The sequence below is a fragment of the Protopterus annectens genome, chromosome 8.part1 (genome assembly GCF_019279795.1).
Source record: "Protopterus annectens isolate FY-2018-M chromosome 8.part1, PAN1.0, whole genome shotgun sequence".
Classification (NCBI taxonomy): domain Eukaryota; kingdom Metazoa; phylum Chordata; order Ceratodontiformes; family Protopteridae; genus Protopterus; species Protopterus annectens.
Genome location: NC_056742.1, coordinates 280,307,162 through 280,334,198, shown reverse-complemented (window position 1 = coordinate 280,334,198; position 27,037 = coordinate 280,307,162). Strand labels below are relative to the sequence as shown.

At 42.2% G+C, this 27,037-nt stretch overlaps 1 protein-coding gene across 1 annotated transcript in view; it reads right to left on the bottom strand.

Moving 5' to 3' along the window:
• ANKRD27 (ankyrin repeat domain 27) overlaps positions 1–27,037 on the bottom strand; it is a 1,716,109-nt gene that overhangs the window by 1,215,259 nt on the left and 473,813 nt on the right. Inside the window, exons 9-10 of the mRNA XM_044081882.1 lie at positions 24,000–24,076; positions 23,568–23,689 (exon numbers count right to left, since the gene is read on the bottom strand). Of these exons, the coding sequence (XP_043937817.1) occupies positions 23,568–23,689; positions 24,000–24,076 (199 nt within the window). The remainder of the gene's footprint in view (positions 1–23,567; positions 23,690–23,999; positions 24,077–27,037) is intronic.

The window sequence follows — 27,037 nt, the reverse complement described above, 5'->3', positions numbered from 1 at the left end:
GTAAAAGAAGTTGTTTTTTAAAGAGAGGAAGAGTGGGTAGAGAGGAGATGTGTGTGGGGAGGATATTCCATATTTTACCAACTGAGTTTGAGAAAAGGCAGTTTCCTGCATAATTTTTAATTCTAATAGTGTTGACTTGTAGCTTTTCGGAGGAGCGTAGTTGTTTCAGGTTGCTGTAAGGAGTCAAGAGGTTGCTAAGGGCTGGTGTTTTTGATGGTTGATAAAGAATTTTATGTGCTATTAGAAGTTGCTGATAGATAAGCTTGTTAGGAAGTTCCAACCAGTGTAATACTTTTAGGTTTAGACAGTGGTGGGTTCTATACTTAGATGCTGTGGCAAATCGAGCTATATTGTGGTAAGATGTAGTTAGTTTCCTAAGGTTACCTTTAGAGAGATTAGTGTAAATAGGGGAAGCATACAGCAGGGTAGAGATAAGATGGGATTGTGCTAATGTGGTCCGTGATTTGGGTGTAAGGAAGGGTTTGATTCTATACAGTGAGCCAATCTTTTTATTCACTGTTTTTATTGTGTTATTGATGTGATAATCAAAGTTAAGATTATTATCAATAGTAACACCTAGCAGTTTTGTAGTAGAGTCAGGGGAAATGTGGGAATTATCACTTGCAGTAATAGTGAAGTTTAGTTGAGTAGATTTGTGGGTAGGTGAGAATAGTAATAGCTTAGTTTTTTTGGGGTTCAGGAGAAGACATCTTTTTGAGAACCATTGTTCAACGGTTGAAAAGGTTGATTGGGTCAGAGACTGGAGTTCTATTTGAGAGGAAGCTGTACAAATTATGGTAGAATCGTCTGCATATTGTATGCAGGTAGTGTTTTGGATAGATGATTGGAGATCATTAATAAAGACAGAAAATAAAAGTGGGCCTAGTATAGATCCTTGGGGTACTCCTAGAGAGATGGGTAGTAGAGCGGATAGAGAATTTTTCCAGAGTACTGCTTGTTGCCGGTTTTCAAGATAGGATGAAAACCAGGTTATTGAAGAGTAATCCAGGGCAAGGGATTTAAGTATGTGTAGAAGAAGTGTATGGTTTACCATATCGAAGGCTTTTGATAGGTCTAGGAAAAGTGAAGAGGTTAGTTTGTTGTTGTTACGGTTGCAGTTGACAGTGTTGGTAAAGGAAAGTAGAGCTGTGGTAGTACTGTGTGAGGGTCTGAATCCATGTTGAGTGTTAGCTAGTAGGTTGTTATGGAGGAGATGGTTGAGTAGTTGTTTGTGTATACATTTTTCCATGATTTTGGCTAGAGGAGATAATAGTGCAATGGGGCGAAAGTTAGAAAGGTCAGAAGATTTACCTCCTTTGTGTAAGTGTATGATGTATGATATTTTCCAAATTGCTGGGAAAGTACTTTCTTTTATGGAACTGTTTATTAGGATAGAGACAGGGTAGGCAATAGATTTAGCTGCTATTTGCAGGAATTCAGCAGGAAGCTTATCTGCTGAGGGGGTAGTGGGTTTCAGTTTTTGTAAAAGTGATTGTATATAGGAGGTGGATATGGGTTGAAGTTGAAGGGGAGGGAGAGAGTCGTCGATCCTACTTAAGAGCAGCTGAGAAGTGCCAGGAGATAGGTGGTCAGGTAGACTCTGTATGGAAGTGGTAAAGAAAGTATTGAAGTTGTTGGCTATTAAAGAGGGATCATCAGGGTCAGAGTCCTGTGGGTTGGGTGTAACTGTTTTGCCTGGGGTAAGTAGATTGTTAATAGTAGACCAGAACTTTTTTGGTTCTTTTGTAGTGGATTGCTGAAGTTTACAGTAATAATTCTTTTTATGTGAAAGGATGGCGCTTTTGGTACTGTTTCTAAGCTCTCTAAAGGTTTGATGATCTGTTGGGTTTCTAGAGGAACGCCATTTGCTCCAAGATTTATTTCTGAGTTTTATTTTATGTTTAGTATTAGAGATTAGCCAGGGTGCTGTTTTAGTTTTTATTCTAATGGTGCGACTTGGGGCATGTTGGTTTAGGATTGCAAGGAATGCTGAGTTGTAGTGCTCAACAGCCTTGTCGAGTGTGAGGTGTTTTAGAGGGGTCCAGTTGTATTGTGAAAGTTCTGTTTGAAATAGCTCGGGATTAAATTGTTTTTTGGAGTGTAGTGTTTTGTGAGAGGAAGGTAAGTTTAGGTTAGTTTTAGCTCTAATGGTGTAGGTGAGGGAATGATCACTTAGGTCATCTGGAAGGATGCCAGTTTGGTAGGTTTGCAGGGGGGGAGTTAGTAAGGATCCAGTCTAGGGTAGTTTCTTTGTTGCTTTTTTTATTGATTCTAGTGGGACTATTAATGAGTTGTTTGAAACCGTGAAGGTTTATATGGGAAGTAGGGTTAGTATTGTTACATGGTTTCCAATCAATGTTAAAGTCCCCAAGGAATAGTGTTTCTTGAGGGAGTTTATCAGAGAGTTGTTCTAGAATTTGTTCTAAGGTGGGGATATTATTTCCTGGGGGTAGATAAGCACAAATGATGTTTATTGCTTTAGAAGTGTTGATTTGTATTTTGGAGCAGATTATTTCGGCATTGTTGTCTTGGGTGAGGGTAAGGTCAAGAAGAGTAAGGTTTAGGTTTGTTTTATATATGATTGCTACTCCCCCACCCTTCCTGGTGGTGCGATCAAGTCTAACAATGTTATAGCCTGGTGGGGTAATTTCTATGTCTTTGATTGAAGGCTTTAGCCAAGTTTCAGATAAGCATAAAATATCAAAGTTGTGTGTCTCTAGTAGGGCATGGAGCTGACTAGTTTTATTACAGATGCTACGTATATTGAGATGGGCCATGGATAGTAGGTTAGAGGGTTTAGAGGGTAAGGTAGAGAATGGTTTGGTATGGTTTCTATGTGTTATGGTTTTATTATCTTGTGGGCCTGGGTTGGGGTGTATGTCACCATCTTGTAATAGATGGAGTAGTGTAAAATTTCTTTCTAGTCTGAGTATTTGGAAAGCATCAAGTATTTTCTTACTTTTAGATTTTAGTAGTTTGCAGTGTAGTAGTCTGTGGTATTTGGCAAGAAGGTAGATGGATTGTGAGGAGGTATGTAAGAAGGATGGGGATGGAGATGTTTCTGGTGTGCATGTGTGTTTTGATGGAAGTGAGAGAGAAACAGTTCATATGAGGTTAGGAAGTAAGTAGCAATAAGAGAGGAAAATAGTAAAAAGGAGATAGGTATATTCAGTTTTGACTGGAGGAAACTTATAGTCATGGTAATGTAGTTGGAGGATAGTTGAGAAGATGGATGTAGTGAAATGGTGTGTTGTAAGGTTAGAGTATTTGGGAGGGAAGGACAAATGATAAGGACTGTGATGTATTACGTGTGTTAGTAAGAGAGGGGTGGGGCTAGTTATTGTAAGTAAGTGGGTGTATCCAGTTACAGGAGTACTGCCCAGTTTGGGTAGCTTTGAATATGATTGGGGAGAGGAGTAAAGGGGCGTGACTATAGGTAAGATAAATGTAGGACCCCTGGGGGTGGGTGGGAATTGGGGGTAGGGAGGGGAGCGGAGTGAGCCCGCAGGGCGAATGGAGCGGGAAGAGCCAAAGAAGAGAGGTTGAGGGGAAAACAATCAGTGGAGTGCTTATAGAGAAGGTAAGTAATCCAAGGGGATGGACGAATGCTTGGTGTATAAGGACTAAGTGAGGTAGGCTGAAAATAAGAGAGACAGAAGCTGAGAGGAGAATGTACAGAGGTTAACAGATAGTAGGACACAAAGGAAATTATTAGGGAGAAAGAGGTTTGCAGGGATAAGCAATACTAGGAGTAGGGAGCCACCTAGTGGCCTCAGCAGGTATTTGCTACGAGGACTCCTTACAAGGCTTGTGGCTAGGAAGTGGGGCAGGTAGCTAGAGATACTAATGGGTGTTGGTGGGTCAAGTGGATGGGAAAAGCTAGGGTAGGCTGCTAGCTGATCTTGCTTTGAGAATAACAAGTTTGCTGATCCTCAGCATCTCCATGATGTCTCCTCAGGGGGCGATCTTGGGGAGCCTTCCCCTTCCTCCAAGTCCGTGTCCTCGGTTAAGGACTCAGGGGAGTCCACGTGCCTCCTTTTGCACTTATGCTTGCGGGGAACTTCCTCGGGGGGGGCTGACCGAGGAGGCCTCGCCAGCAACATCTAGTTCCAATGGAACCATCTGTGACATCGAAGCAGGCTGTCCCTTTGGCCGGGTGATGGAAGCCTGGCCCAGCAGACAGGGAGTGCAGGGAGGAGCCGATGCAAGGACCGGGGGTCTGGATGCTCTCAACAGAGCCCTCTCCACAACATCAAAGGCCGAGGGACAGCCACTCTCTATTGGATCCGAAAGTCGGCTCCCACTTGGATCCGATGAAGTGATCGGAGCCGGCGCTGAGACCATCGGATCCGAGGGACCAGTGGGCTCCAACCTGGACGGAGCCGAAGGCACACTGAATCCCCCGGATCCGAAGCTCGGACCACGGCTCTGAGAGATCGGATCCGACAGGCTCGAGGGCAGGGTCGGGTCCGAAGTACTGTCGGCGCCGACCCACCCCCGGCTCCGACGCTGCTCGGCTCCGAACGCTCCGAACCCAGATAGCGGGTCGGAGAAGGAGCAATAGGATGGAAAAAGGGTGTCGAGCTCCCCCCCGGAGGGGGGGGAGGCAAGAGCACTCCCATCTGCAGCTGGGCCTGGATGAATCTTGGCATCATCCGGTCCAAGTCTGCATCGGACATACTGAAGGTAGATCTCGAAGAGGCCACCAAGGCAGGCCTGGAATGCCGCCTCGATGACCTCAACGGAGATCGGGTCTCCTCCTCCTCGGGCCCTGGGGAGAAACAAGGGGATCGGAGCCAAGGAGGAGGAGACCTAGAAGCAGTGGAGGGAGAAGCCCGCTTAGCTGGCGGGGCCGAAACGGAAGACTCGGCCCGCCACTTGTGGTGCTTCTCCCTCCGTTTCTCCCTCCTGGCCTCCCTGTCCTCCGACACTTTAGCGGGAGTTTGAGTCCTGGACGGAGGTAGGGGGGGCAGGAGTGGCAGCAACCACAGGCTGTGATGGAGCCACGGGAGCAGCGGAGGCTGAAGCAGAGTCCGGGGGTAAAAGTCCCGCTAGGACCAGCTTCGACCTCTTCTCTTTCAGTGCCCTGGGGTTGAACGCTGCACAGATGGTACAGCCTGAGGTAAGGTGTTCAACCCCAAGGCACCGAACGCACCGAGTGTGGCCATCAGCCAGGGAGAGCTTATGGCCACACTCGGTACATTTAGAAAATATGGCTTTTGGGGCCTCAGCCATTTTTTAAAGAAAAAACAACTACACACACACACACACAGGCCCCAAAAAAAAACAACACACACGCACACACTAACGACCAGCGAAGGGAGGGGAAACTAATTAAGTAAAACTAATAAGGGAACCTAACACGTACACACTTTTCTTATTTAATTTAACTAAAAAAAAAGGAAAATTTTGACAGGGAAAATACAGTAAAAATACAGTAAATTCCACTTAGCTGATGAGCTCAAACGCATCCAGCCATCCACAAGCGCGGCAAACTAGATCTGAGGTCATGGAGGGTTAGCAGGGGATTATGGGTGAAGGGAGGAGCTAGGAGCTCGGATCCATTAGCTTGAAACAAATTGCCGGCTCGGATCCGATATCGGATCCAAGACCCACAGGTTGCTGACAAATGAACTTCCTACTTCAGATATATGGTTTACCCTTTGTCAGAGCAATTGTGAGTCACAGGAAGGATGAATAACACCCAATTTACAGCTGTATGCAAACTTACATAACCACAAGTCAGGCATGTTTACCTGAATGTCTGAGAAACAGAGGACAAATAGGAAAAGGACCATCACTGAGCCCTGGCCACAGGTACAACAATGGTTACTTTTCTGCTTTCATAAGTGACATCTGCAACTCTAACCACCTGGGTTCTGTCAGACAGTTATCAACTGCATAAGGATTTGTATTTAGATTTACAATCCTATCAATAACCCATGTAGAGGGAATAGTGTTGAAGGCCTTGGCCAGGACCAGACGTGCTGTATGTATTACACAATAGTTATCCACTGCTTCCGTGACTTTTTCAAAGAAGTCAATGAGATTTAAGAGGCATGACTTTCTTCTGACAAAGGCAAATTAATGATGGCCCAGTGTTAAGAAATTTTCAATGTTCAGATCAATGAGGTTGGAGAGAATACTTTCCACAGCTATATAAATGACTCTAGTACGACTGATGGGTCTATACTGACCAGGGTTCTGTGGCCACCCTTCAATAATGGGATTACATCTTCTGCTTTCCTAGCTTTGGAAATGTAATTAGTGGAAAGGTTTAGATTAAGGAGTTTAAAGCAGGAATCACAATAGGCCAGGAAACTTGGTTTGTTACAAGGGTATGGATAAGATTTCTTAGCTTTAGAGAACTGAAAGGCCTTTTTCCATACTGGCTTGGTCTGTGGGGTAATAACTGTTACTTTATTTATTTTGCATAATGTAAAAGGTGCTTCAAAACACTTTTGGTACGGCACTAAAAATTAAAATGTACATGTAAACAAGCAACTTAAATCCAAATGCGTACTACTATCCATGGTTAAAAAAACAGAAAAAAGTAAAATACTGCAAAAAAGGAGGAAAACATGAAAGAAAAGACAAACAGCAGTACAATTACATTGAATACGGCATGACCACCATGGTACTTTCACACAAGAGTATAACTGGGGGTATGAACTCATCCCACACAACGGGTGTGATGTGCTTATCACAATATATAATAAACTTGTGCTCCTGATGATAATTTGAGGACTATCATTACAATTCTCAGACTAAGACCAATACAGCTAATGCAGAGGGCAGATACTAAGTTCAAAATTACACTACCTTGTAATGTTTTCCCTACCCAACACAGTAAAACCATGGTGTTGCTACATTTAATTAGTGGCAGTGAGGGGACAGCCTACACTTTAGTGGGTACATGGGGGATTACTCCCTGCAAACAACATATCAGTAACCTAACTGCAAATTTACCTATCTGTCATCTGAATGCTGAAAAAGAAGGGTCATTTTTATTACTATGTGACTCCCGGTATTATATCCCATATTTCTAATACAAAACCAATTTACAATTTAAAGAAACACTTAAAGCACTAAGACAAAATCTAATTTAGCTGCACAGCTAGAAGCATCACCGTAAGAAGCAAATGAACAATGTATTAATTTAACTATTTCTGTTTCTTAATATTCCCACTGTGGTTCTTCCATTTCCCTATTAGGAATATTAGTGTAATAAAAGAAATAAAGAGTACCGTGCTGTCCCATCAAAAATAGAAGTTATGTGCTTAACATACAATGCTGGACCCATCCTTGACATTCCCAGTCCATCCACTTCGACTAAAGGGATGTTTACAGACAGGCAGATCTGATCCAGCAGTTCTAATGGAGTACCATATGCTCAGACCCAAACTCCTTCCTTCCTTGTTCTCATAATGCACCTGTCTCAGATCACGTTTGGTGCTAACTCATGGAAGTACTGCCAAGGGAATACTGGAAGGAAACAGTGGTAAGAAAATGGTCTTCAAGAGAGGTCTTCTAAATCTGTCCAGTAAAGAAATGTCAAGAGTTAGAAAGGAAAGGAAAGGATGGCTGGTTATCAAAGCACACAAACTAGGGAGGACAAGGATCTAGGGTTATGGTAAGTACATAACTTCTGCATCTTATGTCATCTCATCCAGTTCACTTCGACTAATGGAACAGAATCCCAAGCTATTCTCCCAGGTGGAGTCATGTCAGTATGCCCTTGAGGATGGCAGCTCCAAAGGAAAATTTAGATCTGGTGATAATGACTAACTTCTTACGTTTAGAAAAGAAATGCACTGCTAACACAGATTTTACTGTGAAAATGTCATCAAATGAAAAATTTCTGAAGAAGGCAGTAAATGCTGCTACTGACCTGATCTCGCTTTTACAATAATGACTTCTGATTGCCAGGCAAAGGTTACACACTATGAAAGCCATCTGGGGGGAGTTGTTTTAGATACCTTACACCTTAGTCTAGAGGGCACAAAGGAAACGTACCTAAAAATAATACAATCCAAAAAATGTTGGTAAAAGTACAGTTTTGTACCTACCATAAATGCAGATGTTCGAGTGCTCATACAGCTGCAGTCATAACAGATGGGCTATCCTGCCGTCAGGCGGGTCCTCGGTCGGCCTAATTCCAAAGTCTAGGTCCGGCGTCAGTTATCGTCGCTTCCTCCCTGACGTCAGTGCGGCAGGGGTATAAAAGAGGCAGCCGATGCCATTTTCTTCAGTTTTTCTTGCCCCAGATGTCAGGTGCCCCCAGAAGGAAGGCAAACATAATGTTATGCAAAAATGCAATGTTGATAAATCAAAAACAGTAGTTGCAAGCAAATACACCATAAAAGAGTACCCCAAAAGGTTATATGAAAAGGGTTTGTCATAAGGCCTGTCCTAAGAGGGGTTGGAGAGAGGGAAACCTGGACTGCAGCTGTATGAGCACTCGAACATCTACATTTATGGTAGGTACAAAACTGTACTATGTTCATCGTGCATACAGCTGCAGTCATAACAGATGGGTAGAATCCCAAAGCTAAGTAAGGGTGGTAGGCACTAAGTGGAACTAGGAGGGGCTAGGATGCCCTGCAGGACTGCTGTGGCAAAGCCCGCTCTAGATTTAGAGTATAGTGGGAGGTGATAGTGCTTGGAGAAAGTGTGTACTGAACTCCAGGTGGCTGCTTCCAAAATATCCTTGGTAGGGACCCCCCCTGAGGAAGGCTGCAGAGGTAGCTGTGGCTCTGGTGGAGTGGGATCTGATGCATGCAGGCACAGTTTTTCCATGAAATGAGTAACAAAAGCGTATGCAGTGGGCTATCCATTTTGAAATTGTCTGTTTGGAAATAGCCTTTCCTTGAGCACCTGCAGCATAGGACACAAAGAGTTGCTCAGATTTCCTGAATGGCTTTGTCCTGTCCAAATAATAACGAAGTTGTCTGTGAATGTCCAAGGAATGTAGTAGTCTTTCTCCTTTGTTCTGTGGATTAGGATAAAAGGTAGGTAAGTGGATAGTCTGATTCAAGGCTACACTGGATACTACCTTTGGCATAAAAGTAAAGTTGGTTCGTAAGGAAATTCTGTCCTGATGGAAAATGATGAATGGTTGCACAGCCATGAGGGCCTGTAGCTCCAAAACCCTGCGAGCTGAGGTGATAGCCAGAAGAAAGGCTGTTTTCCATGACAAGTACTGTAACTCTGATGAAGAAGTTGGCTTGAAGGGAGGAAGGGTCAGCTTTTCCAATACGAAGTTGAGGTCCCAAGCAGGGACTGGTAGTTTCCTTGGGGGGTTTTATATTCTTCGCCCCTCTGAGGAACTGCCTTAAGAGAGGATGAGAGAATAAAGGAGGATCTGTGTTGTATTGTGCAGAAATGGCTGAAGCGTGGATCTTGATGGAGGAGAAGGAAAGTCCATTGTTTAACATCTCAGCTAGGTACTGTAAAATTTGAGGTATGTTTATTACCCAAGGATTCTGGTCCCTTCTTTTGATTCCAGGCACAAAATCGTTTCCATTTGGCGGAGTAGGCCTTTCTAGTAGAAGGTCTTCTGGCCTCCAAGATGACATCCTGCACCTCCTTGGAGAGGAGAAGCTGTTGTGAAATCAAGGAATTTTCCATGCAGCTAGATTTAGAGTTTTGAGATGGCTGTGAAGAGTTTTGTAGTTGTGCTGGGACAACAGAAGAGGGACTAGAGGTAGGATCCATGGTGGGGAATGTGTCAGGCTCTTCAGGAGCAGATACCAGTGTTGCCTTGGTCAGTCTGGAGCAATGAGAATCATTTTTGGCCTCTCTGCTCTGGCTTTTAATAGAACTTTGGGCAGCAGAGGAAGAGGCGGGAAGGCATAGACTGTCAATGTTGCCCAATTGAAGGAAAGTGCGTCCACTTTCCAGGCCTGTGGATGATGGGTCCTTGAACAAAATTTTTTCAACTGGCAATTTCTGTGTGTAGCAAAGAGATCTAAGTCTGGCTGTCCCCATGCCTGAGTTACCTTTGTGAAAATTTGAGGATGCAACTTCCATTCGTGTGGATCTGTCATATTTCTGCTTAGGTTGTCTGCCAGTGTGTTTTCCTTCCCTGGCAGGAATTGTGCCTGTAGTTGAATTTTCAATTCCAGTGCTGTGTTCCATAGGGTCATGGCTTGCCTGCACAGGGGGTATGAATGAGTTCCCCCCTGTTTGTTTATGTACCACATCACTGTGGTGTTGTCTGTCCTTATCAATAGCTGGCCTGGATGCAGTAGGTCTTTGAAGGTCATAATAGCCTTTTGCACGGCTAGCATTTCCTTTTGGTTAATGTGAAGGAGCTTCTCTTTTCGTGCCCATTTTCCCTGAATGCACTGATTTGTCAAGTGTGCTCCCCAGGCATAGTCTGAGGCGTCTCTTGTGATGATTTGAGTAGCTTGAGGTACACAGAAAGGAAGACCTGTGTTTCTTTGGCAAGCTTGAGCCCACCACATAAATTTCTTTTGAAGGCATGGAATGAGTGGAATAACTGCTTCCAAGCTGTGGCTGTGTTGAGACCATAAGTTTTTTAGGTACCATTGAAGTTTCCTCATATGCAGCTTTGCACATGGGATAAGTTGGATGCAAGATGTCATGAATCCCAGAGCCTGCAGGACTTTCCTTGCAGTTAGCCTGGTGTAAGTTGCCATTTTTCTGAAGTATTAAGACAGTTGCCCTTGCTTGTCTGGCGTGAGGTAGGCCATCTGGGTGGTTGTATCCAAGTTGGCACCCAGGAAAATTATTTGTTGAGAGGGTATTAGTTTTGATCTCTTTTTGCTGACTGTGTATCCCAGGAAGTTCAACAGTTTTATTACAAACGCCAGGTGCTGCAGTAGTATGTCCTTGCTGTCCGCTTGGATCAGGCAGTCGTCCAGATATGGGTAGATTTGTATCCCTTGTAGTCTGCAGAAGGCGATTACTGATGCCAGGCATTTCGTAAACACTCTGGGAGTAGCAGATAAGCCAAAGGGCAACGCAGAGAATTGGTAACGGGTTGAACCTGCAAGAAATCTGAGGTATCTTCTGCAATCTTGTCTGATAGGGACATGCAGGTATGTCTCCTTGAAGTCCAATGTTACCAGCCAAGACTCCTTGCCCAGCATGGGAAGAAGCTGCTGTAATGTGAGCATCTTGAATTTTGGCACCTGTAGATATGTGTTTAGGATGGATAGGTCTAAGATAGGTCTCCAATCTTTGTCTTTCCTTGGTACCAGGAATAGTATGGAATAAAACCCTTGACCTTGTTCTTTTGCAGGTACCTCTTGAATTGCTTTCATGTCCATGAGAGCTGAAATTTGTTTTTGTGCCTCTGCCCTTTGATTTTGTGGCAGGTTTGGCATGCCTCTCATTTTTGGAAGGGTGTGAAAGTGGAACCTGTAGCCTCTGTCTATAATGTCCAGAATCCATTTGTCTTTTGTAACAATATGCCAATTTTTTGAGAATAATGTCAGTTTTCCACCCAAAGGTGTTGCCATTAAAGCTTTGCTTGGCAGGTGTAGGGGGAAGTCATTGTGTCTGCTTTCTAAAAGACTGTGATCTATCTTCTCCTCCTCTTGGGGTTGGTGCTTGCCACTGTCTGGCTCTGAAAGATCCTTGAGGTTGCCCTCTACCCCTTAAATGCCTGTATCTGCCCCTTTGAGGTCTGTCCGTGTCTGGAAAGGACCAATTTTTTGAAGGCCAGTTTCTGCTGAAACGTGAAGGCTGTACCTGCAGGAAATCTTTCACTGTTTGCATTGATTTCGCTTTTTCCTCCATTTTCTTTAGCACCTGATCTGCTTTAACACCAAACAATACATCTTTTTGAAGAGGTGCATCTAATAATTTAGCTTTGACATGATCTGGTAAGGTTTGATCTTTGAGCCAAGCATGCCTACGTATAACAGACTCCATAACAGCAGCTCTACATGAGGCCTCTAAAGCATCAAACCATACTGCAAGGTATGTTTACCCACCTGCTCTGCACCATGCAACAAATCCTGCAACTCTTTTAAATTTGGTTGTTCTGGTTGTGTCATTTTGCTTTTCAGCTGAGATATCAAAAACTGTTGATACTTTAACATATGAAACTGACAGTTTAATGCCCTCATGGTTAAAGTGGCAGAGGTGTACACCTTTTCCCCTCACCTTTCTAAAGATCTGGAATCTCTATCTGAAGGTAATGGGTTTTTAGCAGTGGAGGCCTTAATTCCCTTGGGACCCTGTGAAATAGTTTCTGGGTCAGTAGTATGGCTTTTATATAGGAACTGGTGAGAATGAGGAACCCGGTAATACCGGTCTGGTTTAACAGGAGCTGGAGGCAAAAAATCAGGATTAAGGCTGGCTTCTGTGTACACATCATCCAATATATCTAAAACAGGAGGGATAGCCAGAGGCCTATGCTGGGGGAGCAGAAGAAATTCCCTGAGCCTTTTCTTGGAATCTGAGTAATCTTGGCCTTCCCAGTGAAAGTGTTCCCTCAATGTATGCAGGGTTTCCCCAAAAGAGAAGTCCTCGTGAGGGGAGACCGAGGGAATAGACTCCTCTGCATCAGAGTCTTTGAATGGAGAATAGGCACAATCCTGGTCCTCAGATAGTTCTGAGGTAATAGAAGCTTGATCTGAGGAAGGGTAGTCTTCCTCTAGTCTGGGCCTTTTGTCAGAGGGGGGTTGAGAACCCCTGAAGAGAATAATCAAATCCTCAGCCATTTTAAGCATCTGTTTTTTAGGCATGGTGCCTTGAGAGGGTGTCTGAGGAACCTGTTTTTTGGTTTTCATGGCTGTTTTAGATTTAGTGAAGGCTTTAATAGAGAAGGAGGAAGGCCTGAAGACCCCTTGAGAAATGGCAGGCCTGTCTCACTTCTGAGTTTCCCCACCAGGAGTGGCGTCGGTATCTGTAGTAGGAATGGGGGCTGAGGAGCCTGCGACCTCGGGTACTGAAGACACCGGTAATGCATTGTCATCGGTACTCAGGGGCTGCGTAGGCGCCTCGCTGAGTACCGGAGAACCGGTAGTCGGCTTTAGCGTGGTATCAGTAGGTGGTGCAGACCTCGTATGCCGGTCCTTATCTTTGCGTTTTTTGCTCAAAACTGGAGTCGGAGTAGCCGACGACATAATATAATTACATTTTTTGCCAAAAAAGTGAAGGGCAAACCCTGCCCGACTCTTAATAGTGCGTTTGTTGAATGTAGCACAAAAACAGCAGGCCGAGACGTCGTGGTCTGGGCCTAAGCAAGGTATACAGTAAGAGTGGAAATCCTTATGCGGTATTTGCTTCAAACATGAAATGCAATTATTAACTTTGTCTGACATCGGTCTGAGGCAAGAAAAGTTTTCCCAACGGGGTACTTAGCTTTCGAGAAGACTTCGGCTGAAATACTTTCGTAAATCTCAGGAGCTGGCCAACCGGCACTAGCGAACTGCTTCTGCTTCGGGCACCGCTTGGCAAGAAAGACTGAAGAAAATGGCGTCGGCTGCCTCTTTTATACCCCTGCCGCACTGACGTCAGGGAGGAAGTGAAGACAACCGACGCCGGACCTAGACTTTGGAATTCGGCCGACCGAGGACCCGCCTGACGGCAGGATAACCCATCTGTTATGACTGCAGCTGTATGCATGATGAACATCAAAGAAACTGTTGTGCAATTAAGACCAGTGACACAAAATTCACACAAAGCTCCATGCAGTGTGAAAAGGAAAAACAGTGCACCTACAAATCCTTCAATTATATTATATTAACTTCACTTAGTGACGGCACTGGAAAATATCACTTCTGGGGTTGAGGGTATTTAACTGAAGGTTTTTATGTCCATCACTCATTCTGAAGTAAATTTACCATTACAACAACAAAAGTGCTCAATAAATATATTCAAAAGTTGATCTTTAGGAAACTGTTAATCCTTTTCATGCCACATAGAAGTCTAAGTGCAACAACAGTGAATCTTTCCCAGAAAAAGTTTGTATGGTGCACGCAGCACTGTAATAGCCTTAGAAAATCAAAGGTGTCAGACAGAAATTCCCCATTATTAGAGTAATTAGGAAAGACAAACAGAAAGCTGAATGGATTGGTTGAGATTGTACTCCAGAGCAGCTCTGAAAATGAAGGATGGGGTAGTTCTTTGTGAAACTCTGTCTTTACAGAAGACAAGATAAAGAGGCTAGGAAGACAGAAGAATAACAGAACTGCATGCACTAACTGAAGTCAAGTGCCACGAGAAATAAGGACCTGTACAAGAGGAATTTCAACTTGAAAGATGACAATCTTTCAAAGAGAGTGAGTTAAGGTCTCTAATAAGAAATTCAAATCCCACAGTGGCGTGGGGGACTTTGATTAAGCGACACAGAAGCAAGCAGAACTGAATTACGAAGGAAGAAAATGGAAAGACTGTGAGAAATCTGGAGATGGCAGACAAATTCACCTTGATTCTTAAATAACATAGGGACAATGAAGGAATCCAGACCTTGATTAGAGGCCTAAGTGGAAATTTTCACTTGCTTTTGCAGAATTTATGAGTAGAATCATTTTGAGAAGCCAGAAGAATATGAACTAGTTTACCAAACAGGGCAGAATCAGAGGCCATTACTGGTCAACGTCACGGAGTGAATGCTAAGGTGAAGCTCACTGGATGAGTTAATCAGAAGGTCCAACTATGGATACAGAAGTAGTGAAAAGAACTATATCTACCTATGCCAGAAAGGGACTTTCAGGATGCTGGGAGGCCTTGCACAAAGAGGTTTTCCTGAGGAATTCTGAAATTAGGGGAAGAGGGAAAAACACAGAGAAGTCCAGAAGGCCACTGAGATAACCAAGGCATCTCTCAGCGAATGTATAGGGATGACAGTAGCTGCTGCATTTGATGATGGATGGGGAAGCAAAGAGACTACAGCAAGGCTGGCCCAACTAGGTAAATACATGCTGTGCTACTGTTGGATTGATGTAGCACTTCTAAGGCATCAGAAAAGATTTGCTGTATCTGCTTGGTACAAAAAGTAATTCTTTTAAAATAATTTTTTTGCATTCTTGAAGTAAACAAAAGCCAAAGTCCCCGCATATTTTTACAGGACACCTGTAAATGTTCTGATCCCAAGAATACCTCCCAGTAGTTGCGGGTATCTTGAGATGGAATTCTGTGGTGGCAACAGCCACATTTTAAAGCCCTTGTCCATGGAAAAACAATCACTGGAAATAAATGAGAAGCTATTGAAAACCTGGTACCACAATAACTCTAGTAAACAGATCATTAGCTATAAAAACAACCCTAACAATATAACAGTTTCTGTAGAAAATAGCTACAAAGGGGAAACAAAATAAAAAACATAAGACTTTCAGAAGTGACAAGGCCTCTGCATCTGTTGCTAATGCGAGAAAGAGCTACAATTATTCGAAGCATTTTTTTTAATGGATAAGGTAAGTAAAGCAGTTTAGATAAAAAAAAACTACTACAGAGTAATTAGCAAAACTCAAAGAAATGGATTAGGAATGCAAACTTATCCTGAGTGCTGGCTCTAAAATCTTAACTGCTTCAGTAGCAAACAAGATCTTAGGCAAAGAGGACAGAGGTGTTATTGGGGGTCTACTTCATAACACTGAAATTTCATAACGTTGAATTTCATAACATTGAGACCACAACATCGAAAATTCAAAACAATGAAAACCCAAAACATTGAAAACTCAGAACATTGACAGCGTGCTTCATAACACTGAAAACTACATTGCACAAGTAAAAAACATCACCTCCACCTACACCACCACCACCTAACAAACACACTTTCTACTACGTTTCTCCAAGGGGGCAAGCTCCCCTGCACCCCCAATGTGGGGGGTACTGCCCCCCACAGCCCCCATAAATTAAATATACCAACTCCAAGATCGCACTACAGTGGAAAAAAAGTAAATTTTCTAACCTCAACTAAACCTCAGGTTAGGAAATTAACTTTTTTTCCACTGTAGTGCAGACTTGGAGTTCGTATATTTAATTTATGGAGGCTTTGGGGGGGCAGAGTCCCCCACATGGGGGGTGCTGGGGGGGGTTTGACTCCCTGCAGAAACGTAGTAGAAAGTGTGTTTGTTAGTTTGGTGGTGGTGTAGGTGGAGAGGATGTTATTGACATATGCACTGTAGTTTTCAATCTTATGAAGCACACTTTCAATGTTCTGAGTTTTCAATGTTTTGGGTTTTTATTGTTTTGGGATCTAGATATTTTGGTCTCAATGTTATGAAAATCAATGTTATGAAATTTCAATGTTATGAAGTAGACCTGTTACTGGAGTGAGCTTGAGATGGAGTGTTTTGTGAAACAACAGAGCAGCCAAACTGGATCCACTTGACATTCCAATAGTCAAAGGAGATCAACCGGATACAAAATCTGAAATGTCCACTATTGACCAATCCCCTACCCAAGTACTGGCACTTAGTTTGCCACATATCCCAAGCTATGGACAGCATAGGCTGGATGCTCTATGCCATTGGAATGGCAAATGAACAGGGTTCCCCTCAAGCAAGAAATATGGATGCAATCTGGATGAAAGAAGTAAACTAACTAACAAAATGCATCCAACCATCCCTAAGCTTTAACACATGCAATCAAATTCACTGCTGTACTGGCAAGTACCAACCAAAGTTGAGCTGAGTTACTACTCAGCCAAGCTCCTCGTGGTCCTGCAGAGTGGTGCTATCAGTAGAGAGGCTAAAAGAGCGACTGATTACCTGATAAAAGTGTTTTTTTCCTGCTACTACCTGGGCGACTGTCCGATCTAGCTAAATAGCAAGTATTTCTGCTTCTTTAACCGTTTCAAACTGTTTAAAGTTGTTTTTGCACCTGCACTTTTAAAGTTTGTCCTGTTTGTTGCATTTACCTGTTGATGTTACACACTCAAGTGTGCTAGCTTGTGTTACATATTGCATTCTCCTGCTGTTTATTTGCAAAAAAACCCCAAAAAAACAAAAAAATTATCCTTGTTTCCCGCCTTTCCTGACCTAGAGTAGTACAAATACAGGCTTTGCTGTATTCTGGACTTTTGGAAAGTCCCTGTGTTGCCCATTTCCTTACTTGGATAAAAGGAGGCTTCTTTGTTCACCAGTGGGAGTGGGGAGCTTAGAGCAGCCTATCTATCCCTGGAGGAGTGTTCCCAGCACAAGAATCAGGTAGTCTACTGGCTGTTTTGGGCCAATTTCTAGCTCTTTCAAGTCCCCCTGTATAAAACCCGCTTTGGCGCGTTTTTTGCACTTGTTACTACTCAGCCAAGCTCCTCGTGGTCCTGCAGAGTGGTGCTAGCAGCAGAGAGGCTAAAATAGTGACTGCTTACCTGATAAAAGTGTTTTTTTCCTGCTACTACCTGGGCGACTGTCTGATCTAGCTAAATAGCAAGTATTTCTGCTTCTTTAACTGTTTCAAACTGTTTAAAGTTGTTTTGCACCTGCACTTTTAAAGTTTGTCCTGTTTGTTGCATTTACCTGTTGAGGATACACATTCAAGTGCGCTAGCCTGTGTTATATATTTATTGCATTTTCCTGCTGTTTATTTTCAAAAAAAAAGAAAAAAAAATTTTCCTTGTTTTCTGCCTTTCCCGACCTAGTGTAGTCCAAATACAGGCTTTGCTGTATTCTGGACTTTTGGAAAGTTCCTGTGTTGCCCATTTCCTTTCTTGGATAAAAGGAGGCTTCTTTGTTCACCAGTGGGAGTGGGGAGCTTAGAGCAGCCTATCTATCCCTGGAGGAGTGTTCCCAGCACAAGAATCTGGTAATCTATTGGCCGTTTTGGGCCATTTTCTAGCTCTTTCAAGTCCTCCTGTATAAAACCAGCTTTAGCGCGATTTTGTGCATAGCGCAGCATCAGGCAGCACCGCTAAATTGGGTTTAAACCATTCTCAGCTCCGTAAAGTCTGCTCTTCACTTTTTCCCTTAGAACTGCTCTAGGTCTCATAATAAACACCCTATTCCTACTCTAAAGCCTGGCACTTGCTCACTAAAGCAATTATATAAGTCAACACTAAAAAATTAAAAGCACTACACCCTCACAAACCCCCCCTTGAGTACCTTACTCCCTATTGGCCCTTTTTTCTTTCAATTTTAAAGGAGTTCCCTGTACTATTCTAGCATGTCCAAAGGTCAGTTGACAGTATATGTGAGAGATGCAACCATACAGCCAAACTGGACGCTCAGCTCTCTCAACTCAGTACTGGCGTAACGAGTCAGGAGGAGAAGGTATCCACATCCACTACAATTCCAGTCTCACATAGACCTACCACGACAGCAAACCAAACACAAACACACAAAAACATATTCGGAGGCTCTAAATAAAAATCTGCCTAAGCAGCAGAGACCTCCAAAGCAGACACCCAAGAATCCGCTACCCCAAAGCAAAACACGTGCAACACATACTTCACAAAGCCAGTGTGCCGAACAGTCACAACCCTTAAGGCTAAACAACACACCTGATACACTTGTAATAGGTGATTCTATAGTTAGGCACACTGACGTCCCGCTCACCAGGCTGAACAAGGAGAAGGTCATGGTGAGCTGCCTGTCGGGCGCTAGGATCCGCCACATAACACAAGCACTCAGGTCACTCCAAGGCAAGTACAAATATGACTCAGTCATTGTTCATGCTGGTGTGAATGACCGGAGATGTACCTCCCTGGACTACATTTAAAGAGACATAGAGGAGCTCTCTGAGCATGTAGCCCAAGCCGGTATGACCCTGACCGTGAGTAGCATCTTACCCTCACTAAGAATGATGCCACAATATGAAGACAAGATGATCAATTTCAACAACTGCTTAAGTATTGGTGTCATTCAAAGGGGATCCAATGCCTGTCAGCCTGGGATGACATGCTCGACAAGCCATGCTGCTTCGCTAGGGATGGCTTGCACCTGTCACCCCTGGGCTTTTGGATATTGGCAAAGGCTCTTTCCACCCCCATAGTGCCTTTTTTAGGCAAGGCTCAAAAGACAAACCCACCTCCATAGGTATCACAAGGGATAAGAAACTAAGAGTAATGCTACAAAATGTCAGAACCTCAAGATGCACGCACTCAAAACTCTCCTTAGCATGGAGAACATCGATATCTGTGCGGTAACAAAAACCTGGTTCAAGGCTCCCGAGAGCACCCCAGCACTACCAGGTTATACCTCATACCATGCTTTTCGGCCCCAAAACTCGGACCGAAACACAAAAGGGGGGGGGCGAGTATCAATATTCGAAGATACCCACACCTCCAGGTTGGTGGCACAGCACGAAGCATCGGAGACTATCCATGTGCAGCTAACAGTGGGTAAGACTGCCTTCCAATTTATAGCCTGCTACAGACCACCCTCCCAAACCCAGGAACCCCACTCGGCCTTCCAGAGAACACTAGAAAATATGAAGGTCTCTCCAAACACGATTATATTGGGCGACTTCAACTACCCAAAACATAGACTGGGAGCATTACTCTAGCTCTAACACCCTAGCCCAAAGGTTCCTAGAATTTATAAACTCAAATGCTATGGAACAACTTGTGACCACTCCCTCAAGAGGGGAAAACATACTGGACCTGATCATCACCAACATGGGGACTCTATGCTCCAGACCAGAAGTGTATCCCTCACTGGTAAGATCAGACTATAAATTAATCTCACTGGATATCCACATCCCGACCCCACCCCCTACCCAGAAAACCACAGTGAAAAACTTCTCTAAAGCAAACTTCACACTACTCAAAACCAAGGTGGAGTCCTTCAAAGCCCCCGGGTCTGTGGAAAATACGGCACAGACCGCAGAATCCTTTATAAACGCATTCTATGAACACCTTCAGGAATGCATGGATCATACAATCCCAAATAAAACTAAGTCCCAATCCCCCAAAGGCAGGCGTCCTGTCTGATGGACCCCAGCCATAAACAAACTATACAATAGAAGAAGGAAGTTACTACACAACAGAGCAAAATCCCAAAAAGGGAAGGCATCTCTGATCATTATTAGCAAAAAACTATGGGCACTCATAAAATCATCTAAGGCCAGCTTTGAGAGAAAAATTGCACAGGACACTAAAGATAATCACAAAGCTTTCTTTAGTTATGTTAGGAACCTGGGTGGGAATTCCCAGATATGCTCAGAATTAGTCCAAAATGACAAAAAATACACTGAACCCACAGACATTGCCAACATCCTGGCCGACAGGTTCAGCGCAAACTCCCCCCCCCCCACCAAAAGAGCAAATATCTATTCCAGCAGAGTGCTGCCCCCCTGACATCTCGGATGCTCAGGTAAAAACCGCCCTCTCCAAAGCAAAAAACACAGCATCAATGGGACCAGACGGTGTCCTGGGCTGTGTCCTGGGCTGCGTCCTACATGAACTCCAAGATGAGCTGAACCCAAACATAAAGCTACTGTTCAATCTCAGCCTTACTACAGGATATGTACCCAAAGAGTGGCGTACAGCAACAGTGGTCCCTCTCCACAAAGGTGGTGCCTCGACGGATCCTGGAAACTATCGCCCCATAAGCTTGACTATCTTGGTCTGCAAAGCTATGGAAAGAATCATCATGGAACTCATAAATAAAGATATTGGGGACCTACAGACACTGGATCCCCTTGGCTTTGTTAAGGGCAGATCCTGCCTCTTAAACCTGGTCAATTTCTTTGAAACAGTCACCAAGGCCATTGATGAGGGGAAGGTGGTTCACACAGCCTACCTGGACTTCGCAAAAGCCTTCGATACAATATCCCACTCGGGCATCATAGATAAGCTATCCAGCTTAAATATAAACCCCCTATGTCACTAGATGGATTGCAAACTGGCTCAAGGACAGAACCCACATGGTTAGAATTGCTGGAGCCATATCAGACTCCAAACCAGTTACAAGTGGCGTCCCACAAGGCTCAGTCCTGGGACCTCTCTTGTTCGGTATATATTTCTCGGAGGTACAGGCCAACATGGAAGGACTGTGGCTGACCAAGTTCGCAGATGACTGCAAACTGGGTGCCATAATCAACTCTCCAGCTGACACAAGCATCCTCCAAAAGGGTCTCATAGAAACAGACAGCTGGTGCCAGAGCCATGGCCTCAAGCTAAATGCCATGAAGTGTATAGTCATCCCCTATGGCAAAAACAAAGTACCCACAAATTACCACATAGGTGGTAATCCATTAAGTACGGAAGAAGTAATTAGGGAACTGGGGACCCAAGTTGATAGCAATCTCTCATTTGACAACCATGTGGCCAAAGTGGTTAGAAAAACACCTAATCATGAAGGGGTTCACTAGATCAGGGGAGGTCATTGTGCCTCTTTACTCATCCCTCATCAGGCCCATAATTGAGTACAATGCCCCTTTTGGGATGTACCTTACCAGACACCTGCAGCAACTGGAAAGACCCCAAAAGTACCTCACCAAGAGGATCAAAGGGCTCAAACAGATGCCATATGCTGCCCGGTTAAAGAAACTCCAGCTCTACTCGGTTGCATACAGCCTGCTTAGAGGCGATCTGTGCCTGACATATAAAGCCATGTCCAACCCGGAATTAATGGACATGCTACACCTCAGAAAATCCAAATCCCATCGAGCTACGTGCTCGAGGGACTTGAACCTCAGCACAGAAATAAATAGGACATGCTGGAGGAAAGTGAGGCAGGACAACCCATATGTTAGGACTGCAGATGCATCCTTGAAGGACATCAGATTCATAACCCAGAGGCTCCCTTCACTCTGGAATAAAATCCAAGTCCAAGTTAGGCAGAGTCCCTCACTGACTCTCTTCAGTAGGAATCTTGATTAGTAGATGGGAGATCGCAGGTTTACCCCGGGTATCACTTCTGTGTCACTGTTAGACAGAGGCACAGTAAACTAAACCTCGAAATAGGGCATAGTAAAATTCATTTAAATGGATGGCGAGAGCCAAACACACTCTGGCTAGGCTTACAAATGCCCTAGGGCAGATAGCCTAGTATGAACTTATGAACCTAAAATAAAGATCTTTGTATAACTAAATCCTGGCTTAATGTACAAATGCAACACTCATTTTCCTTGCCATATAAAAATTTAAACTAAAACATCTCTATAATGGCTAGGATGAATACATTACCCAATATCAGCTGTGTAAATAATGTAGCAATTGTACAATCCTGTTTTTCATAAGCCATCTTCTCTTGTTTCACACAATGTTTATGCTACAGTTAGTCTGTCATTACATTAGTCGTCAATGAGTTCTGGTGTAACTGTCACAGATTCTTGTCACACTGTTCAAGACCACATAAGTTACTTAACATCTGTTGACCAGTAAAGTCATCTAGGACAGAACCTATTTTCAGTGAAGGCCCGGGGAGAAACACTCCAGATGCATGTCTTTGGAATGTGGGAGGAAACCCATGTGAATACAGGGAGGACATTCAGACTCTGCACAGAAGGCACCCCATTTGAGAACAGAACCACAGAACCTATTGCTGTGAGGCGACAACCTTAACCGCTGCACCACTGTGCCACCCAAATTATATTTCGTATTCTTTGTCCACTTTTGTCTTTGACTACATGTTCATTATACTGTAGCAATGTGTTCGCTATGTCAGTTACACAAGTACTGGCATGTTTTGCTTTTACTCTACAAACTACTGTCTTACAATTTTATGCCTTAGAGTCTGGGTTATGCTGAAAATAGTCTACAGAACAAACCACCTAGCTGGTTAACAAATAATAAGTGTGGCCCTTTGGTCGGTCCCCATACCTCTCAACTATTCAGATTTTCGTAGTCTGATACTCAAAATTTGTGGTTTGCCTGGGAAATCACTGAGGACTGAAGTAAAAAAATATTGACATTCAACTGAGTTTCAGACTTCATATCCTTCAGAAAATGCATGCCAACAAAAATCCTGTTATTCTAGCAACTTTATACATTTACAAGAGCAATATTTAAAATCTCTCCCTAATTCTGGACCTTTGTCCCCCCCATTATTTCAGGCTTTGAGACGATATCTTGTGCCAAGAAGTTGAGAGGTACGGTCAGTCCTGCAAAATGTCAGTAAGTCCTCTGCAACAACCAGGATCATTAGTGTGTAAGACATCTGCAACAACAAGTACCATCAAAGTATGTTAATTTTAAAAGTATCAGGTATAAAATTCCTTAGGAAACCCATTAAAGCTCCATGTTCTTTCAATGCCTTTCAAAAGACTCGCCATTTAAAACAAACTGTCAGCTATTTGCAAGCTGATTACAACATCGCTATAGAAAATGATTTTGTTTCATTAAAGAGTAGTGAACTGTTTGATTTCCTTACCTGATCATCCATTAAACCTCTTCATACAATTTGATTTGAGAAATGAACTCACTTTCTAACTGCTCTGTTGATGCTGCTTATACTGACACATATTTAATGTCACCACATTCAGAAAAGGAAAAATAATAGAAAATGTGAAAGAAGTCATTATATAAAAGTGGCCCGTGCTATACGAATATCAAATGAAGTGCTAAGGAAAATAAGCTACACAAATTTCAGAGTCAGCAAGGTCACTGTCATACAGTAAACTTTCGTCCCCACACATACAACCCAAAGAAAGATGCAGTATTCACTGTATAATACGTCTGATCAATTTTACTCAATACAAACCTCTCTGGCTTGGAGACTGCATTACTGTCTGAACTACCCTTTTTAAGCAGAACAGCTTCTGTTGCGGGGAAGTACATCTGTTGAGCTGACTTAATTCACGTTTTGCACGAGGTATATTAATACTAAAAAGAAAATAAGAACAATAAAGTTGTTTTTCAGTAACAGGTCTAGCTATACTGTTAATTAAAATGACATTTTATCAAAACAAGGACTAAGAGGAAAGTATTAGTATAGAATTATGTAAGCCATGCCACTGATGACGACACTGGCAGTACCACAAGGGCTACACCTATATTGAACTAATGAGAAAGTTAATAAACCATGGCAACAATTAAGGTAATCTTCTATCCCTTGTGATACTACCCTAGGAAAATTGAAGGTGTGAATATGTTCATTAAACATGATTTCCATGCCATTTTACTTGTATCTTACCAGAAGTCAGATTTAACTCCTAAATCTTTCTGCTGAAGATCTTGTACACTTCTAGTTATTTTGTTAAAAGCTGCATCCTAAGAATAAAAAAATAAGATAAAGTAAATGCATAAAAAGCTTGACAATGTACCAACAATTAGTTTTACAATATACACATTATTTATATTTAATTTACTGCAGAAAACATTCAGCAAAAAATCCAAGAAAAAGAAAAACTGCAGGCAAGTACAATGGCATCAAATAGTAGTTAAAATGTTAATCCTCCCTGTCGTGTGATACTTATGGTAAAGTGCTAGCCATTCACTTTTTAGGAAAAAAAAAATAATTTCACAAAAGTAATATTTACTACTTTGAAAAACGCATTCTGTATAACTGAAAAGAAACAGTCACATACTGTCAGAATAGAATAACCAGAATTATAAAAGAAATGTAGAAAATCAGAGGTTTCCAACAGACCATTGTGTCAAATTTGGATTCACCATTAATCACTCACTCACCAGGGCTCACTGCTCAGATTCACTTCTTGTAGCATTTCAGTTTCCTCTTCTTGATCACACTTCATCCTAAAAGACAAATACTGCCTTGCCCCCCTCTGCTCTACCTGGGTGTCTTCTCAGAGGACCCAGAAGCCATAAGAAAAAAAAAAACTTGTGGAGTCTGTGCCTACAGAAAGCCTTCTTTCCTTCCTCTGTTTATTTATTTAATGACATCTGATTACCAGGAAAGTCCAAATGGGTAGAAGCCCATTTTCAGCTGAGGCCCAAGGAGAAATGCTCCAAATTATAAAACTTGTTCTAAAAATATTTTTAATAATCTTCAAAATTAAAACAGACAATATCTGCAGTTTAAATAATTAACTACTTTATTTAAAGAAAGGCTGGTATCATCACACAATATTTTAATCAAGTGCCATCATACAAAATATCTTAAAGAAGAAACTACTATTAATACTTTTCCTTCCAAATTATTTAACACCTTGTATACAACGATAATACACAAAACTGAAAAGTAATGCCCAAAAAGTTAGGCAAAGCAAATGAAACTGACACTGGGGAACACCTTTTTGAAAACTGAGATAGGTACTTGTTACTTGGTATAGATGAGAGCTCAGTGAAGTTGCTTGCACAGATACCTCACCAAGTCTTACCACTGCAGCAGCTGAGAACTCAAAACCAAAAGATATGGCCAAGGGATGATGGCTAGATGATGTACACAGATCTACAACTGACATGAAGGTGAAATCGAACTCAAACTGAAACATAATTCCTGATTATGTGGTAAGAATTACTACAGTTAATGATTCAACATGAGCAGGCTAAGAAAAAAAAGCAATTTGGGAAGAGCAGGCTGCCACCAGTGGACATCATCCCTTAGACAATACAATGGTACAGTGTTTAATAGAAGCACTTTTTCTATAAGAATCCAGCAGGTATACATAAATTCAACTTGGTCAGATACTGATTTTTAAAAATTAAAATTCATGTTAACCCATGGTTTTGCTCTGATAAAGCTTTTAATTAAACATAATTTGGAAATAGATGTTTTAAGGGGCGAATTGTTGAATATCGGCCGTTAGATTACCAGTACAGGATATTTTACAATGATGTATTGAAAGGTACTGACTGTAAATGCAATACAAATTTGAAAAGGAAACAAAAAGAAATTAGCAGGGATATTTTACAATACAAGGAGAATGTAGCTTATTCTGTTGGTAAGGGGTCAAGGGCCAAAAAAACAGGAGAAGATGGTCCCATTTTATCCCCACAAAACAATACAGAATATCCAGTGGCTGATTCTGGTACTACAGGCATCAATTATGTTGAAAAAAATAACGGTTAAGTGACCCGTGATTTTGACTGGAATGATGAGCAGGTTTTTCATCCAGTACTCAGATTAGAACATTTAGCAAATCGATCCAGACAACCTTTATAGCTGGGGTCACTAATGACTTTGGTCATAGGCCGCCATTACTCCACCCTGGGAGCAACTAAAGGAAAGTGAGGAAATGGAGAAGTTAATTACCAATAATGTAATTGATACTGTATTCTCCTTAGACACTTTCAACATTTATAACTACACAAACTGTATGCTGGATTACTTTCGTTTCATTAAGGTTTTCAGTTTGTACCTTATAAACATTGGGACTTGGTGGACATTAGAATGGAATTTAAACTATTTACCAGAAAACAGAATTTAAGCATTAGTTTTGACAACAATGATGCAACCAAAATGATTTCACCTAGGTAAGTCCAGTTTATTAATAAAAAGCACATACAATCCACTACTGTACCCACTAATTTATTCCTTTGAACAAGCTGTTTTAGATGATTTATATCGGCTTGAAAATTGTCTTAAGATATCTAGCTGTGGTTATAATTTAACTGAACAAGTGAGAAAAATCATGTATGAATTACTTAAAGGCGATAATTTAAGAATCATGAAACTGAACAAGGGTGGCGTCATGGTTTTGTTTAATACCTCTGATTATTCCAACATTATGACTAAAAGTACTATTAGATTCTAATACGTATTTGCCTGTTTCTAGGAATTAACTTAATATTGCGTACATACGGATAGATAATACACTAGATAGAAGATGCACTATTAAACAACAAATTGGACCCTGACTTGTACAGTACTTTAATGGTCTCCAAACCTATAATTCCCACAATATTTGGCATTCTGAAAGTTCAAAAGCATATATAAAAAACACATTTCATCCTATAGTTTCAGCATAGGGTTCAAAAACATACTCCTTAATCACCTTAATCAACAAGAGGTTAAAACCAGAATATGACAGTACCAATCACTTGCTGAACGATTCATGGGATTTTCTTGGTCATTTGAAAGACAGCTTATAGAACAGAAATTTGCAGTTTTTGACCATAAATATAATGGATTTATTTTTCTGTATTCCCCATGAACAGGGTATAGAATTTTTTCTTGACAGTATGTTGGATTACGATTTTTTAATGGCAGACAATTTGAGTTATTATGGAACTGATTAGTTTGGTTTTGTACTAACAATTATATTTACT